The sequence below is a fragment of the Salvelinus alpinus genome, chromosome 6 (assembly GCF_045679555.1).
Source record: "Salvelinus alpinus chromosome 6, SLU_Salpinus.1, whole genome shotgun sequence".
Taxonomy (NCBI): domain Eukaryota; kingdom Metazoa; phylum Chordata; class Actinopteri; order Salmoniformes; family Salmonidae; genus Salvelinus; species Salvelinus alpinus.
Window position 1 is genome coordinate 50,629,213 of NC_092091.1, and position 17,405 is coordinate 50,646,617.

Genomic DNA, 17,405 nt, shown 5'->3' on the forward strand with positions numbered 1-17,405 from the left:
ACATCTGCAAGCAGATTCTGAACATCAGACAGGATGGCATTGTCTCCCTCAATCCGTGCAATGGCTACTGCTATAGGATTCAGGAGTTTCAGGTTGCTTACCACTCTCTCCCAAAATGCATCATCCAGGAGGATCCTCTCGATGGGGCTGACCATATCGGGAGACTGTGATATGGCCATTTCTTGGAGAGACTCCTTCCCCTCCAGGAGAGTGTCAAACATGACGACAACACCACCCCAATGGGTGTTGCTGGGCAGCTTCAATGCGGCGCTCTTATTCTTCTCACTTTGCTTGGTGAGGTAGATTGCTGCTATAACTTTATGACCCTTCACATACCTAACCATTTCCTTGGCTCTCTTGTAGAGTGCATCCATTGTTTTCAGTGCCATGATGTCCTCGAGGAGCAGATTCAATGCATGAGCAGCACAGCCAATGGGTGTGAAGGTAGGACTCCTCCACTTTAGACCAAGCAGCATTGTCTGTCACCAGTGCAAATACCTTCTGTGGTCCAAGGTCATTGATGACTGCCTTCAGCTCATCTGCAATGTAGAGACCGGTGTATCTGTTGTCCCTTGTCTGTGCTGTTGTAGAAGACTGGTTGAGGGGTGAAGATGTAGTTAATTATTCCTTGCCCACGAACATTCAACCACCCATCAGAGATGATTGCAATACAGTCTGCTTTCTCTATGATTTGCTTGACCTTCACTTGAACTCTGCATCCAGCAAATTAGTAGATAAAGCATGTCTGGTTGGAGGGGTGTATGCTGGGCGAAGAACATTCAGAGATCTCTTCCAATACACATTGCCTGTGAGCATCAGAGGTGAACCAGTTGCATACACAGCTCGAGCAAGACATTTATCAGCATTTCTTTGACTACGTTCCTCCATTGAGTAAAAAAAAACTTCTGATTCCAGGAGGACCATGAGCTGTTGCTATCGATAAGGTGTCTCGATTCATAATTTTATCCTCGAATAGAAGTAGAGGGACTTTTGTCAGAGGTTGCTTGTTGTGAGAGCTGAGGGAACTTCATGCACTTGGCCAGATGATTCTGCATCTTTGTTACATTCTTCACAAATGATTTGGCACAGTATTTGCAAATGTACACAGCTTTTCTTTCTATATTAGCTGCAGTGAAATATCTCCACACATCAGATAGAACTTACCAGAAAGCATGTAGTCCTTGGCTCAAAAGGATCACATTAGTGTACAAGATCTTGAGAATCAGCTGTACATGTGATGGAAGAGTACACTGCACATGTGATGGAATAATGCACTGTGCATGCAGAGGGTTGCAATTCCATTGAATTGGGGATAGTTTAACCAAAATATGCCACAAGACCTAGAATTGCCTTGTGTGTCCCACAAAAAAAGGTAGTGTCATAAGCTAACTTTTTTAAAATTAATTTAAGCAAAATTCCCAGGCTTAACTTCACATGGAAAAATTTCTGGAAATTTACCGGAAGGTTTCCGACCCTTTGCAACCCTAATCGTGATCACTACATTCTATGGATTTGGATACTGCTTTAAAGCAAATTTCTGCTGCATTAGTAAAGATGTGATCAATACATGTTGATGATTTCATTCCTGTGCTGTTTGTAAATACCCTGGTAGCTTGACTGACAACCTGAACTAGGTTGCAGGCACTGGTTACAGTTTGAAGATTTTTCTTGGGTGGGCAGCTTCACCCAGAAAATATACTTCTCTGTTGATATCACATACATTATCAAGCATTTCACACATATTATCCAGATACTGACTGTTAGCACTTGGTGGTCTACAGCAGCTTACCACAAGATTGGGCTTTAGGTGAGGCAGATGAACCTGTAGCCATATTACTGCAACACTATTTAACATTAGATCGTCTCTAAGCTTTACAGGAATGTGGTTCTGATTATAGACCACAACACTCTGTCTTTTCGGTAGATGTTATAACCATGTATTGCTACCACTGTATCATCAAATGTATTATCTAAGTGAGTTTCAGAGATATTCAGAATATGAATGTATTGAGTAGCTTGGATGAAAGGTACACAGAGGTGCCCAGAGTAAACGGCCTGCTCCTCAGTCATAGTTGCTAATATATGTATATTATTATTAGTATTGGATAGAAAACACTCTGACGTTTCTAAAACTGTTTGAATTATGTCTGAGTATAACAGAACTCATATGGCAGGCAAAAATCTGAGAAGTTCCACTTCCTGTTTGGATTTTTTCTGAGGCTGCTAGATTGTCAACCAAGCTCCCATTGAAATTACAGCGAGATATGGATGAGTTTTCACTTCCTACGGCTTCCACTAGATGTCAACAGTCAATAGAACTTTGTCTGATGACTCTAATGTGAAGGGGGGCCGAAGGAGACAGGAATGATTCACCACTGCCATGAGGTGACCACGCATTGAACACGCGCGTTCATGTGAGAGGCAGCTCCGTTCCATCGCTCAACTGAAGTCAATGTAATTTTCCAGTTGGAATGTTATTCAATATGTATGTTAACAACATTCTAAAGATTGATTCAGTACATCGTTTGACATGTTTCTACTGACTGTTACGGAACTTTTGGACATTTCGTCACGTTATAGTGGACGCGCTTTGTGACTTTGAAATTGTTTACCAAACGCGCTAACCAAAGTAGCTAATTGGACATAAATAACAGACATTATCGAACAAATCAAGCATTTATTGTGGACCTGGGATTCATAGGACTGCATTCTGATGAAGTTCATCAAAGGTAAGGAAACATTTATCATGTATTTTCTGGTTTCTGTTGACTCCAACATGGCGGCTAATTTGACTACGTTCTGAGCGCCGTCTCAGATTATTGCATGGTTTGCTTTTTCCGTAAAGTTATTTTGAAATCTGACACAGCGGTTGCATTAAGGAGAGGTATATCTATAATTCCATGTGTATAACTTGTATTATCATCTACATTTATGATGAGTTTTTCTGTTGAATTGATGTGGCTACGCAAAATCACTGGATGTTTTTGGAACTAGTGAATGTAACACGCCAATGTAAACTCAGATTCTTTGATATAAATATGAACTTGTTCAAACAAAACATACATGTATTGTGTAACATGAAGTCCTTTGAGTGTCATCTGATGAAGATCATCAAAGGTTAGTGATTCATTTTATCTCTATTTCTGCTTTTTGTGACTCCTCTCTTTGGCTGGAAAAATTGCTGTGTTTGTCTGTGATTTTGCGGTGACCTAACATAATCGTTTGTGGTGCTTTTGCTGAAAAGCCTATTTGTAATCGGACATTTTGGTGGTATTAACAACAAGATTACCTTTAAAATGATATAAGACACATGTATGTTTGAGGAATTTTAATTATGAGATTTCTGTTGTTTGAATTTGGCGCCCTGCACTTTCACTGGCTGTTGTCATATCGATCCCGTTAGCGTGATTGCAGTTATAAGTTAACTGGGCTTACCTTGGTCTGTTTCTTCTCAGTGGCGTAGACAATGGATGTGCAGCACACCTCAGCGATCTTGCGTCCCTCACCGTAGAAGGACCAGCAGCAGATCTCGTCCCCGAGCACGTCCTTGACAAACAGGACGCGCCCATTGAAGCGCAGCCCCAGTTTATCAAACAGCTCAATGTTTTTCAACAGGTTGTCGTCCGAGTTACTGAAGGAGAGGGAAAAGCAAGGCTTAGGGTCAATCCCAAAGACACAGCACCATTGTCGACATGCAGAGAGCGTGATATCCTGACTTGAGAAGCATCATCCCTTGGCAACAATGCCTGACATGCATGAAACCCTGAAATCTCAAATTGAAATATTTGGTTTTACATTTCTAAAAAGTAGGCAGTAAGTAATGTAACTTTTTTGTTGCTTAGCTTAATTGTGGCAGTGCTTGCTAAAAGAGTGACTTTGGGCATGGAATCACCTATTAAGTCAACAGCAGCTATAACATGATGACTTATTGGATATACCTAAACTCCTGGGCAATGTTCCCTCTAAGCTGCGCGCATGTGACCACGCAACTCCCTCAGGACTTCCGCGCAGAGGAAATGCAAGATTGAGTCAGTAATTTTGATGTAGCAGGTCGTTCAATAATCTGCTGTCGAGTATGTGCTTTTGAGATCAAAGAGCAGATTTTACAGACCTCACCTTGCACATTTGTTGATATCCTTTCCTATTTAGCAAGTTACAAGCCCAGTTATAGCATTTTTTTGGTCAGAAATGGGAGAGTGATTGCTTCCTATCAAAGCACAAAACCTGAACATTTCTTGCTATCTTTCAAAAGAGAGTTTGGTAAGAGCTTTGATTGCTCTTAAGACAGTGTTGTATTTTGAGACTGGCTTTTTTTCTTGCATATTCAAGCCTATAGGCAGAGGGTAGCCTACATTTTTGTCTGGTTATTGTAATAAATTAATTGTATTTTGTAGTTTCTTGCATCATACACAATAGCCTACAACGCAATTTCCAGTCACCTATTACACCCATGGTGTTTACAGAACTTTTTTGTTTTGTTTGGACAAGTGACTTGGGCTTTAGGACAAGTAATATCAAGCCCTGCATAATGTTTTTTTAAAGTCTCATGGAATGTAGGCCTACGTTGAACACATAGTAGGCTACAATAGGCTATATATCCCCAAAAATCTATAGCCATTTCCATGCGAAAATGTTATGATAGGATTTGCATAGTTTTTCTTGTCAGGCCACTGATAGGCCTATTAGACTCAAATAGCCACAGTAGCCTACTTGGCCAGAGTCTAAAACTGCAACTGGTGTTTTTAAATCACCGATGAAGGATTTTGAGACTGATTCCCTGACCTGTCAATGTTTTTAATTTGCTGTTTTATGATTTTGTTATACTCTTGTGAATTCTATGGTTTTTACTAGATTACTTGTAGTTTTGCATGTTGTCTCTCTGTAATTGTGTAATGACTTGGTGCTGCCTATCTTGGTCAGGACGCTCTTGAAAAAGAGATTTCAAATCTCAATGAGCCCTTCCTGGTTAAATAAAGGTTAATTAAAAAATAAAATAAAGCGGGTAGAGTTGAATTTCAAAGTAAACGTGTGCCGGAAGTTGCACAGAATGCTCAGTGTTCAAGTTTCCGATCCCAAGACCTGAAATTTGCTCAGTGTCTGAAAAATTGAGGGAACATTGTTCCTGAATATCAACAGTACCTGGTGTGCTAACCAAATAGGGCTATCTTCTGTATAACACCCCTACCTTATCACAACTGATTTGCTCAAACGCATTAAGAAGGAAAGAAATTCCACAAATTAACAAGGCACACCTATTAATTGAAATGCATTCCAGGTGACTACCTCATGAAGCTGGTTGAGAGAATGCCAAGAGTGTGCAAAGCTGTCATCAAGGCAAAGGGTGGCTACTATGAAGAATCTCAAATATAAAATATATTTTTATTTGTTTAACACTTTTTTGGTTACTACATGATTCCATGTGTTATTTCATAGATTTGATGTCTTCACTATTATTCTACAATGTAGTCAAAATAAAGAAAAACCCTTGAATGAGTAGGTGTCCTCCCCAAAAATTGTGCTTGTTTTGCATGATATTTTGGCATTAATACGTGTCACATATCAGTTCACAAACAAGGTAAAAAAAATCTTTGAGTTAATAAAGCCGCATACAAACACGGTCTATTTTTTGCATTCTTGAGTAAGCAAGCTCCAAAATGCAGGTGTTTCAGCCTACCTCAGTGCTTTCTGTGGTGGTGGGGTAGCCAGCGGAAAATACAAAAGAGTAGGGGTTGGTAATGTTCTCTATTTGCGCCTTGATTGGCTCAGAGTTCTGTCACTCATGAGGACACTATGTCACCGAAAATTCAAGCACCTTGGGTGCTGCCATAGAGTTACATTAGAAGTGCCCATCCAAGAAGGCACGTTATATCTACAGTAGCTTTGATTGGACTGATCATGTCAACATCATACTTTCAAAATCTTAGCTAGCAAGTCAACAATCTATTGGTAAATTATTTTCAATCCTTGTCATATGAAGATAAATAATGAAGATAAATTATAGATAAAAAGTATCGGTGCTCATTGGCCATTGCACATAAACATTACACAACAAGTTGAAAATCACAAATTCAACAATGAGTGGTTTGGAAGGAATCAGTGGCTGACTGCAAGTGTTGCAAAGCAATCACTAGCCTGCTATTCAGTGGAGTGTGTGTGTGGTCCAAGTCTGGGTTCAAGGGTCTCTTTTTCAAGCTAAAAAGGATAAACATTCAACATTGGCCATGCTGTCAATCCAGCATGACTTCTGCCATGCTCAAAACTGGAATCACGGAAATCTCAGACTGCCCTCCCCTCCACCAGCCTCTAGCTGACTTGCCGGTGAACCAGTCTACCTCTAGTGAATTTAAATGTGATGTACTAGATGCCTTGCTTAAGATTGATGTAAAACAAAACTCCATGCTTGATCCATTTTTGCAGCAGCTCTACCCCCGATTGCGGAATCATTAACTCATAATGTGGAGACCCTTGTGACTTAATTATCTCCGTCTTTCTAAACTTTATTGCCTAGCTAAATGATTAGAACCATTGATTAATTCTCAGCTAAGACCTTTCTTATCTTTGAAATGTACACCAGTCGGGTTTTAGACCAGGTCATAGCACTCTCTCTGCGGCATCCTTAGTTACATGTATAAATGATGTGGGTAACGGTATAGATAAAAGGAAACATTGTGCTGGCCTCTTCATTGATCTGTCACTACTATCACTCGCTACTGTTGATCACTCACTGCTAATTCCGAGGCTTTCCTCAATTGGCCGAGACAAGGCTTGTTAAAAATTACTTGAAAGATGGAACTCAAATGTGTATCTACTGATGGTGTTAAATCTGGACATAACGAAAGGTGTCCCGCAGGGGTCGATTCTGGGTCTGAACTTTATACTGTTTACATGAACAATACTGACTTTTCTGTTAAAATAAATTGACCTGCACTTGTATGCTGCACCGATGACACTGTTGTGTATGCCATTGCCTCCACGATGTCACAGGAAGGCCATAAAGATCATCAAGGACAACAACCACCCGAGCCACTGCCTGTTCAACCCGCTATCATCCAGAAGGCGAGGTCAGTACAGGTGCATCAAAGCAGGGACCGAGATACTGAAAAACAGCTTCTATCTCAAGGCCATCAGACTGTTAAACAGCCACCACTAACATCAAGTGGCTGCTGCCAACATACTGACTCAACTCCAGCTCACTTTAATAATGGAAATTGATGGAAATTGATAAAAAATGTATCACTAGCCACTTTAAACAATGCCACTTAATATAATGTATATTTATATACTGTACTCTATATCATCTACTGCATCTTGCCATCTTTATGTAATACATGTATCACTAGCCACTTTAAACTATGCACTTTTATGTTTACATACCCTACATTACTCATCTCATATGTATATACTGTACTCGATACCATCTACTGCATCTTGCCTATGCCGTTCTGTACCATCACTCATTCATATATCTTTATGTACATATTCTTTATCCCTTTACACTTGTGTGTATAAGGTAGTAGTTGTGGAATTGTTAGGTTAGATTACTTGTTGGTTATTACTGCATTGTCGGAACTAGAAGCACAAGCATTTCGCTACACTCGCATTAACATCTGCTAACCATGTGTATGTGACAAATAACATTTGATTTGATCAGGCCCTATCGGAACAACAGTATGCTTTCACTGTATTACAGAAAAACTGGCCTGAAATTAGTATTGAATACATGTAAAACTAAGTACAGGTTGATCTCTAGACTGCATAAAATGAACTGATGATTTAAGCATATGTACTTCGGATGGTGCCAATATTTGTATTATGTATTTATTATAGATGCCCATTAGCTGCTGCCAAAGCAGTAGCTACTCTTCTTGGGGTCCAACAAAATTAAGACAGTTTATACAATTTTAAAAACATTACAATACAGTCACAGATTTCACAACACACTGTGTGCCCTCAGGCCCCTACTCCACCACCACATATCTACAGTACTAAATCCATATGGATGTATAGTGCGTATGTTATCGTGTGTGTGTATGCATGTGTCTGTGCCAATGTTTGTGTTGCTTCACAGTCCCCGCTGATCCATAAAGGTGTTTTTTAACATGTTATTTAAATAAATGTCACTGCTTGAGTAGGTTACTTAATGTGGAATAGAGTTCCATGTAGTCATGGCTCTGTAGTACTGTGTGCCTCCCATAGTCTGTTCTGGATTTGGAGACTGTGAAGAGACCTCTTGTGGCATGTCTGGTAGGGTATGCATGGTTGTCCGAGCTGTGTGCCAGTAGTTTAGACAGACAGCTCGGTGCGTTCAACATGTCAATACCTCTCATAAATAAAAGTAGTGATGAAGTTGTCATGACGTTGCCCTCTTTGGGTACAGCGAGCATCAACCCCCTCTCTCTGCCTCCTACAACCAGGCTGCTGTGGTCAGAGAGGTCTTACATTCCTAGGGAAGATCCTCATGGCCACACAGTATAGAGACAGAGTGAGTTTTCATAGAGAACAAAGGAATTTCTTCCACCTCACAGAACTTGAGGTCCGAACAACATTTACGTTCCGGAGAAGGTATAAAGGATCGGTGAAGAATCCAGCTACGAACTGGTCCGTTTGTTACAACTTGGGGAAAGTCATGGGAGACGGTGCGGCCACATTACCATAACGCTGTTTATATAATAGCCTCAGATATGAGGTTTACATCTAATTGTTGTATAAGATGAATGAGGATGATACTGTTTGTAAAATTGTGTAATGTGATTTTGGACTGTTTAATGAAGGAAACTTCAATTCCCTTTTGAGTTGAACTAAATCAGAGGACCGCCCATGAGCCCAGTTAGGGTCGGGCATCCTGGGACAGGCCCTTTTCTGCAACTTCCGAATAAATCCCCCACTCAGGCTTTCTATCACCAGACCATGTTTCTCTCAATCACGAGAGGACAAAGGTTGCAGACCAGCTTACCTCAATAACGAGAGGGCCAAGGTTTGAGACCAGACTGCTGAATCTTTTAACCATCCCTCGTGGTTAAACTCTTAGACTATCGATACCGACAGAATAAGAACAAGTCTTTGATATTAATTACTAGTCTGCAGCTAGGAATTCGGTATCATTGAATGCGAAGAACGACAACCGCCGAAACACCTATCCATAACGACATGAATGAATGTCACTCTGAACAATCCACTCTAACCACGACAGAGAGAGAGAGAGGATGGAAACTCTCCAACAGAAACAAACTTTTCAGTAGAGATCCCGACGACACACTGAGCGTAAATATATATATTGATTGCAATTGTTCCCGAATGAGTGAGTGTTCATATGCAAAGGATTAGCATTTCAATTGTTATAATTATCAACTCTGTGGCGACTTCTCATCTGACCCCCACTCCCCTTTTGTCTAACAAGCCGCCATGTCGGTTTAGCCCACTAGGGCACATTCCCCTATCATTTCTTGTAACCATATTTACTTTGTTTGTTTGTTTATGCATTTCTGTGAATTACTTAGTTAGTAAATAAATGATTTAAGACAATTGATGTATGGATGACTCATAGTGAAGACTGGGTTCGTGCAGATAACCAACAATTTACGACGTTTGGAATGAGACTAACGTGAGGTAAAATAAATAATTCATTCATTCAGATATGAAAATATCTGAAAAGTTATATTAGGAAAATTATAACTTTGTAATCTGAATATTTTCCTTGGTGCCCCGACTTCCTAGTTAATTACAGTAATCACATAATACTAATTACAGAGAATCTTTGATAGAAAAACTAAGTTTTCATTTAATGATAGTAAAGACACGACAAAGTCAATCTCTCCTCCACGTTCAGCCAGGAGAGATTGCATATTATTAATATTAGCTCTTTGTGTACATCCAAGGGCCAGCCGTGCTGCCCTGGTCTGAGCCAATTGCAATTTTCCTAAGTCCTTTTTTGTGGCACCTGACCACACGACTGAACAGTAGTCAAGGTGTGACAAAACTAGGGCCTGTAGGACCTGCCTTGTTGATAGTGTCATTAAGGCAGAACAACGCTTTATTATAGACAGACTTCTCCCCATCTTAGCTACTACTGCATGTGTTGACCATGACAGTTTACAATCTAGTGTTACTCCAAGCAGTTTAGTCATCTCAAACTGCTCAATTTCCACATGATTTTTTACAATAATTAGTTGAGGTTTAGGGTTTAATGAGTGTTTTGTTCCAAATACAATGCTTAAAGTTTTAGAAATATTTAGGGCTAACTTATTAGTTGCCACCAACTCTGAAACTAACTGCAGCTCTTTGTTGAGTGTTGCAATCATTTCAGTCGCTGGAATAGCTGACGTGTATAGTGTTGAGCCATCCGCATACATAGACACTCTGATTTTACTCAAAGTCTGTGGCATGTCGTTAGTAAAAATGTAAAAAAGCAAGGGGCCTAAACAGCTATCCTGGGGCATTCCTGATTCTAACTGGATTATATTTGAGAGGCTTCCATTTAAGAACACCCTCATTGTTCTGTTAGACAAGTGACTCTTTATCTCCGTTATAGCAGGGTGTGTAAAGCCATAACAAATACGTTTTTCCAGCAGCAGACTATGATCGATAATGTCAAAAGCTGCACTGAAGTCTAACAAGACAGCCCCCACAATCATTTTATCATCAATTTCTCTCAGCCAATCATCAGTCATTTGTGTAAGTGCTGTGCTTGTTGAGTGTCCTTCCCTATAAGCATGCTGAAATTGTTGTCGATTTGTTTACTGTGAAATAGCATTGTATCTGGTAAAACACATTTTTCCCAGAAGTTTACTAAACAGGCTGATTGGTTGGCTATTTGAGACATTAAAGGGGGCTTTACTATTCTTGGGTAGCGGAATGACTTTAGCTTCCTTCCAGGCCTGAGGGCACAAGCTCTCTAGTAGGCTTAAATTGAAGATGTGGCAAATAGGAGTGGCAATATCGTCTGCTATTATCCTCAGTAATTCTCCACCCAGGTTGTAAGATCCCGGTGGCTTGTCATCAGTAGATGACGGCTCAAGATGGCGTAGCAGTGCAGACATGGTTTGTCGTCCTCTCGTGTACTTTTCGTATATATTTCAATTTATTTTCAATCTCTTTTCCACTTTTAAATTAAATATACCTTCCGGTAACCTGCCTCACCCAATGTGACATGGATCCTCTATTTTTTTAGACCTCATAGCCAGAACCTCCATCAGAAGCTAGCCAGCTAATTAGCTACTAGCTATTCAGCCATTGTTAGCCACTACTAGCGACCTTTCCTTCTGCACAGACACCAGACGTTTTTTTTTGCCTGGATAATACTTGCCAGCATCGGACTGTTTTCTCCACTACAACACCGGATTCCTGCCGTAAACCCTGGACCATTACTCCTGATCATCACAGCTAGCTAGCTGCCACCGAGTGACCCAGCCCCTAAGCTAGCACTGAGCCAGGCCCACCTCCCGGCCTACTCTGTGATCACCCGGCTACTCAGCCGCTATGGGTCCGCGGTCAAACGACCACCCCTCATCACTGTCAAACGCTCCCTAAAACACCCGCCCAGGTATCCTGGAAGGATATTGACCTCATCCCGTCAGTCGAGAATGCCTGGTCGTTCTTTAAAAGTAATTTCCCCACCATCTTCAATAAGCATGCCCCTTTCAAAAAATGTAGAACAAAGAACAGCTATAGCCCTTGGTTCACTCCAGACCTGACTGCCCTCGACCAGCACAAAAACATCCTGTGGCGGACTGCACTAGCATCGAATAGTCCCCGCGATATGCAATTTTTCAGGGAAATCAAGAACCAATATACGCAGTCAGTCAGGAAAGCAAAGTCTAGCTTTTTCAAACAGAAATTTGCATCCTGTAGCTCTAACTACAAAAATCTTTGGGACACTAAAGTCCATGGAGAATAAAAACACCTCCTCCCAGCTGCCCACTGCACTGAGGCTAGGTAACACTGTCAACACCGATAAATCCATAATAATCGAGAATTTCAATAAGCATTTTTCTACGGCTGGCCATGCTTTCCTCCTGGCTACCCCAACCCCAGCCAACAGCCCCGCACCCCTCTCAGCTACTTGCCCAAGCCTAACCACCTTCTCCATCACCCAAATCCAGAGCTGCAAAACCTGGACCCGTACAAATCAGCCGGGTACGACAATCTGGACCCTCTCTTTCTAAAAATATCCGCCACCACTGTTGCAACCCCTATTACCAGTCTGTTCAACCTCTCTTTTGTATCATCCGAGATCCCTAAAGATTGGAAAGCTGCCACGGTCATCCCCCTCTTCAAAGGGGGTGACATTCTAGACCCAAACTGTTATAGACCTATATCCATCCTGCCCTGCCTTTCTTAAAAAGGCTGTCTTCGAAAGCCAAGTTAATAAACAGATCACTGACCATTTCGAATCCCACCGTACCTTCTCCGCTGTGCAATCCGGTTTCCGAGCTGGTCAACGGGTGCACCTCAGCCACGCTCAAGGTACTAAACGATATCATAACCGCCATCGATAAAAGACAGTACTGTGCAGCCTTCTTCATCGACCTGGCCAAGGCTTTCCACTCTGTCAATCACCGTATTCTTATTGGCAGACTCAATAGCCTTGGTTTCTCAAATGACTGCCTCGCCTGGTTCACCAACTACTTCTCAGACAGAGTTCAGTGTGTCAAATCGGAGGGCCTGTTGTCCGGACCGTTGGCAGTCTATGGGGGTGCCACAGGGTTCAATTCTCGGGCCGAATCTTTTCTCTGTATATATCAACGATGTCGCTCTTGCTGCGGGTGATTCCCTGATCCACCTCTACGCAGACGACACCATTCTGTATACACCTGGCCCTTCTTTGGACACTGTGCTAACTAACCTCCAAACAAGCTTCAATGCCATACAACACTCCTTCCGTGGCCTCCAACTGCTCTTAAACACTAGTAAAACTAAATGCATGCTTTTCAACCGTTCGCTGCCCGCACCCGCCCGCCCGACTAGCATCACTACTCTGGACGGTTCTGACTTAGCATATGTGGACAACTACAAATACCTAGGTGTCTGGCTAGACTGTAAACTTTCCTTCCAGACTCATATCAAACATCTCCAATCCAAAATAAAATCTAGAATCGGCTTCCTATTTCTCAACAAAGCCTCCTTCACTCACGCCGCCAAACATACCCTCGTAAAACTGACTATCCTACCGATCCTCGACTTCGGCGATGTCCTTTACAAAATAGCTTCCGATACTCAACTTAGCAAACTGGATGCAGTCTATCACAGTGCCATCCGCTTTGTTACCAAAGCGCCTTATACCACCCACCACTGCGACCTGTATGCTCTAGTCGGCTGGCCCTCGCGACATATTCGTCGCCAGACCCACTGGCTCCAGGTCATCTATAAGTCTATGCTAGGTAAAGCTCCGCCTTATCTCAGCTCACTGGTCACGATAACAACACCCACCCGTAGCACGCTCTCCAGCAGGTATATCTCACTGGTCATCCCCAAAGCCAACACCTGCTTTGGCCGCCTTTCCTTCCAGTTCTCTGCTGCCAATGACTGGAACGAATTGCAAAAATCGCTGAAGTTGGAGACTTATATTTCCCTTCACTAACTTTAAACATCAGCTATCTAAGCCGCTAACTGATCGCTGCTGCTGTACATAGCCCATCTGTAAATAGCCCACCCAATCTACCTACCTCATCCCCATATTGTTTTTATTTACTTTTCTGCTCTTTTGCACACCCGTATTTCTACTTGCACATCATCATCTGCTCATCTATCACTCCAGTGTTAATTTGCTAAACTATAATTACTTCGCTACTATGGCCTATTTATTGTCTTACCTCCTCACGCCATTTGCACACACTCTATATAGACTTTCTTTTTTCCTATTGTGTTATTGACTGGACGCTTGTTTATTCCATGTGTAACTCTGTGTTGTTGTTTGTGTTGCACTGCTTTGCTTTATCTTGGCCAGGTCGCAGTTGTAAATGAGAACTTGTTCTCAACTAGCTTACCTGGTTAAATAAAAAATAATAATAATTGTTGATAGACAAAAATATTTTTTTCACCTCTTCCACACTGACTTTAAGGAATTCAAAAGTACAATTCTTGTCTTTCATAATTTGGTCCGATATACTTGGATGTGTAGTGTCAGCGTTTGTTGCTGCCATGTCACCAAAGTTATTAAAAGTAGTTTGCAATATCAGGGAGCTTTTGTGATGAATGAGCAATCTGATTCAATGAATGAAGGAGCCGGGCAGGCTTTTTCCCAAAAAATGTAATTTAAGGTGCCCCAAAGCTTTTTACTATCATTCTATATATAATTTATCTGTTTCATAGTGTAGTTTCTTTTTTATTTAGTTTAGTCACATGATTTCTTAAATTGCAGTACGTTTTCCAATCAGTTGGGCTGCCAAACTTAATTACTCTACCTTTTGCCTCATCCCTCTCAACCATACAATTTTTTAATTTCTCATCAATCCAAGGGGATTTAACAGTTTTTACAGTCATTTTAATGGGTGCGTGCTTATTAGTAACTGGAATAAGTCGTTTGATAAATGCGTCAAGTGCAGCGTCTGGTTATTATTTACATCATCAACATATGAATCACTACAAAACTTAGTGTATGACCTCTTATACACTATATTAGGCCCAGCTTTTAGAACTTTTTGTTTTCCTAGATATGGCTATTAGATTGTGATCACTACATCCTATGGATTTGGATACTGCTTTAAAGCAAATATATGCAGTAAAGATGTGATCAACACATGTTGATTACTTAATTCCTGTGTTGTTTGTAACTACCCTGGTAGGTTGACTGACAACATTGATCCAGGTTGCAGGCACTGGTTACAGTTTGAAGTTTTTTCCTTAGTGGGCAGCTTGATGATAGCCAGTTAATATTTAAAATAACCCAGAAAATATACTTCTCGGTTACTTCTCACATTATCCAGATACTGACTGTTAACACTTGATGGTCTATAGCAGCTTCCCACAAGAATGGGCTTTAGGTGATCGTGTCCCTGCTTACAAATATCTGGGCATCTGGATAGGTGAAAAGCTGTCTTTTAAAAAGCCTATGAGTTAGTTAAGAAGCTGAGAATACAAATGGGCATCTATAGAAAGCTGATTCAGTAAAAGTTCCTATCGATCGTAGACTATGGGGACATCTATATGAATACAGCTGCCACTTTAATAAAGCCATGCAGATGCAGTATATAATAGCGCACTGCGCTTTATTACGGCCGACAGTTTTAGTACACATCACTGCATTCTCTTCCAGAAAGTTGTTTGGCCCTCTTTGATGTCACGTAGGTTGAATCATTGCTATGTTTTCATTTATAAAAGCTCTTTTACAAAACTCCTGGTTATGAATTTTATGTATATTGACTAAATTATGTATACATTTAAAGTAATGATAGGACTATATCTAACAGAATTCTACCCTGTCTCTGTATAATGATGAAGAATGTTTGTCCATAAGAAAGAGGGACTGTTCGCAGGCAAGGAACTGTGGCAGACAACTTGTGACCACTGTGAAACTGATAACAGGGAAGGAAGTCTCCCCACCCAGGGAGGGGAGAAACCTTGGGCTTGTAGTAGATTGTATAACAGGTGGCAGGATGGGATAAGCAATGTATGAGTCGGAGAAGACTTGTGAACTATATTGTCATTGTCTGAGAGGAGGGACATTTATGATGAAATGAGAGGTATATAAACCAATGTACCTGAGATGATAAGCAGAGCTCTCGTAAATAAACGTTGCTGACTATTGTAGACTGGCCTCTGTCTTTCATTTCAACAAGAAACTTACAAATTATTGCTAGCAGACTGAGTAGTTTAATTAATGTTCAGTTTATGAACATTGAGAACATAATTCTCTTAACACCCCCACTGTACCAAACATCATTACTAAACTTTAGACATGAGTTACCACACCTGGGTCTCAGGGATGGCTAACTCCAGAAATTCCTTTGGTCTCTACTGAGTTAGGTAAATCAGCTTTTAGTTTTCTTGCACCTTATTTGTGGAACAATTTTCAAAATGTTCTTAAATTTGATGTTTTGGAGCCTCTAGGGAAATTAAGAAAGCTGATTGATGACCTTATTACTGATTGTGTTTGTTTTTATGATAGTGTTTTCTTTCTGCTTGCATTTTGATATGTGTATTTTCTGTAATTCAGGTCTCATCTGTAAAAGAGACCGTGGTCTCAGAAAATGTTAAATTTAAAAATTACCTGGTGTACGAATACTTGTTGTTCCCTCTGTTGTTCTGTAGTTTTACTACAGGCTGTGGGAGACAGGAAACATTAGAACAGTAGCAAATATTTAGCATTTTTAGTTAATTTATTTGGAAAAGTTGAGCTGCTGAAAAATGTTGGGGGTCCACTTTAATAATAATACTTTTTGTTTGTATAGTGCTTTTCGGAATACTCAGACACTTTATAAAAAGGCAATAACAAATCTAAACTCACATGGACTTAAAAATCAGTATGAGAGCTAAAGCTAAGCAATGATACCAGAGCTAAGGTCAGAGATCAAAGTAAGCATTTAAAGTCAAACCAGTCTGCCATCCATAATAGACAGCCTTCCTACCTATGCCTGTCCTCCCTCCCTCCCATCCACCCTCTTTCACCTTCCTGCAGGTGGTTATCATTCTCTGCTCTTCTTTGGTTGAGGTAATCATGGGAATGCGGCATATCCCCTCATAGACATTCCTTTGTTTCTGTGGGACATCAAAGGCATTTGATTCAAATGAACATCTGACTCTGACACTTTGGGCTGTGTATTCAACACACAAACATTGGGATCCAATGTAAGTATTGGAGATTATATGTGCATAATAGTTGTTTGACTCACATACAGTATATTGCACTTTGAGCTAAACTTATAAGTCTTATCAAAGGCTTTCAAAGACAAACACAAAGAGCGAAGGACATTTAATATTGCTGACACTCAGCTCAGTGCTTTTCACACAATGATCATTTGCTGTGGGTCAGTCTAGGTCTTACCTCCATGGCAGACATGCAGTGCTGGACTAGTCCTTGGACCCTGTAGTACTGAGCTTCCTTCAGAACTTCCTCCAGCTCTCTGTGGGACTCCGGAAGCGGTACCGAGCCGTCCCGCATAAAGTTCAGCACCAAGCCAAAATGACGACCACACCTGTCCAACACTACCCAGCCTAAGAGAGAGGAAGAATATTCAGAAGGAGTGAGCACTGATAGGCGAGAATCAATCTCATCTAAATGTCTTTTTCCCCCCATGTGTCGATTGCTTTAGTAATTCCTGAGGATATGGAGAAAACAAAAAGATTAACAAGCCACATCCCATCACACGCTGCAAAGGGGAGTAAATGGTTTGTTTAAAAAAAATGGTGCGCATCGTTATTCAATCTTCGAGGTATGTTTGCACCTATGTGGTGGGTGCGAACTAATCAAT

The 17,405-nt window shown here is 40.9% G+C and overlaps 1 protein-coding gene across 2 annotated transcripts in view; it reads right to left on the reverse strand.

Moving 5' to 3' along the window:
* LOC139578815 (BTB/POZ domain-containing adapter for CUL3-mediated RhoA degradation protein 1-like) overlaps nt 1–17,405 on the reverse strand; it is a 39,549-nt gene that overhangs the window by 9,437 nt on the left and 12,707 nt on the right. For both annotated transcript variants that reach the window (XM_071406868.1, XM_071406867.1), the window contains exons 3-6: nt 16,979–17,148; nt 16,603–16,692; nt 16,205–16,257; nt 3,436–3,631 (exon numbers count right to left, since the gene is read on the reverse strand). In XM_071406868.1, the coding sequence (XP_071262969.1) occupies nt 3,436–3,631; nt 16,205–16,257; nt 16,603–16,692; nt 16,979–17,148 (509 nt within the window). The remainder of the gene's footprint in view (nt 1–3,435; nt 3,632–16,204; nt 16,258–16,602; nt 16,693–16,978; nt 17,149–17,405) is intronic.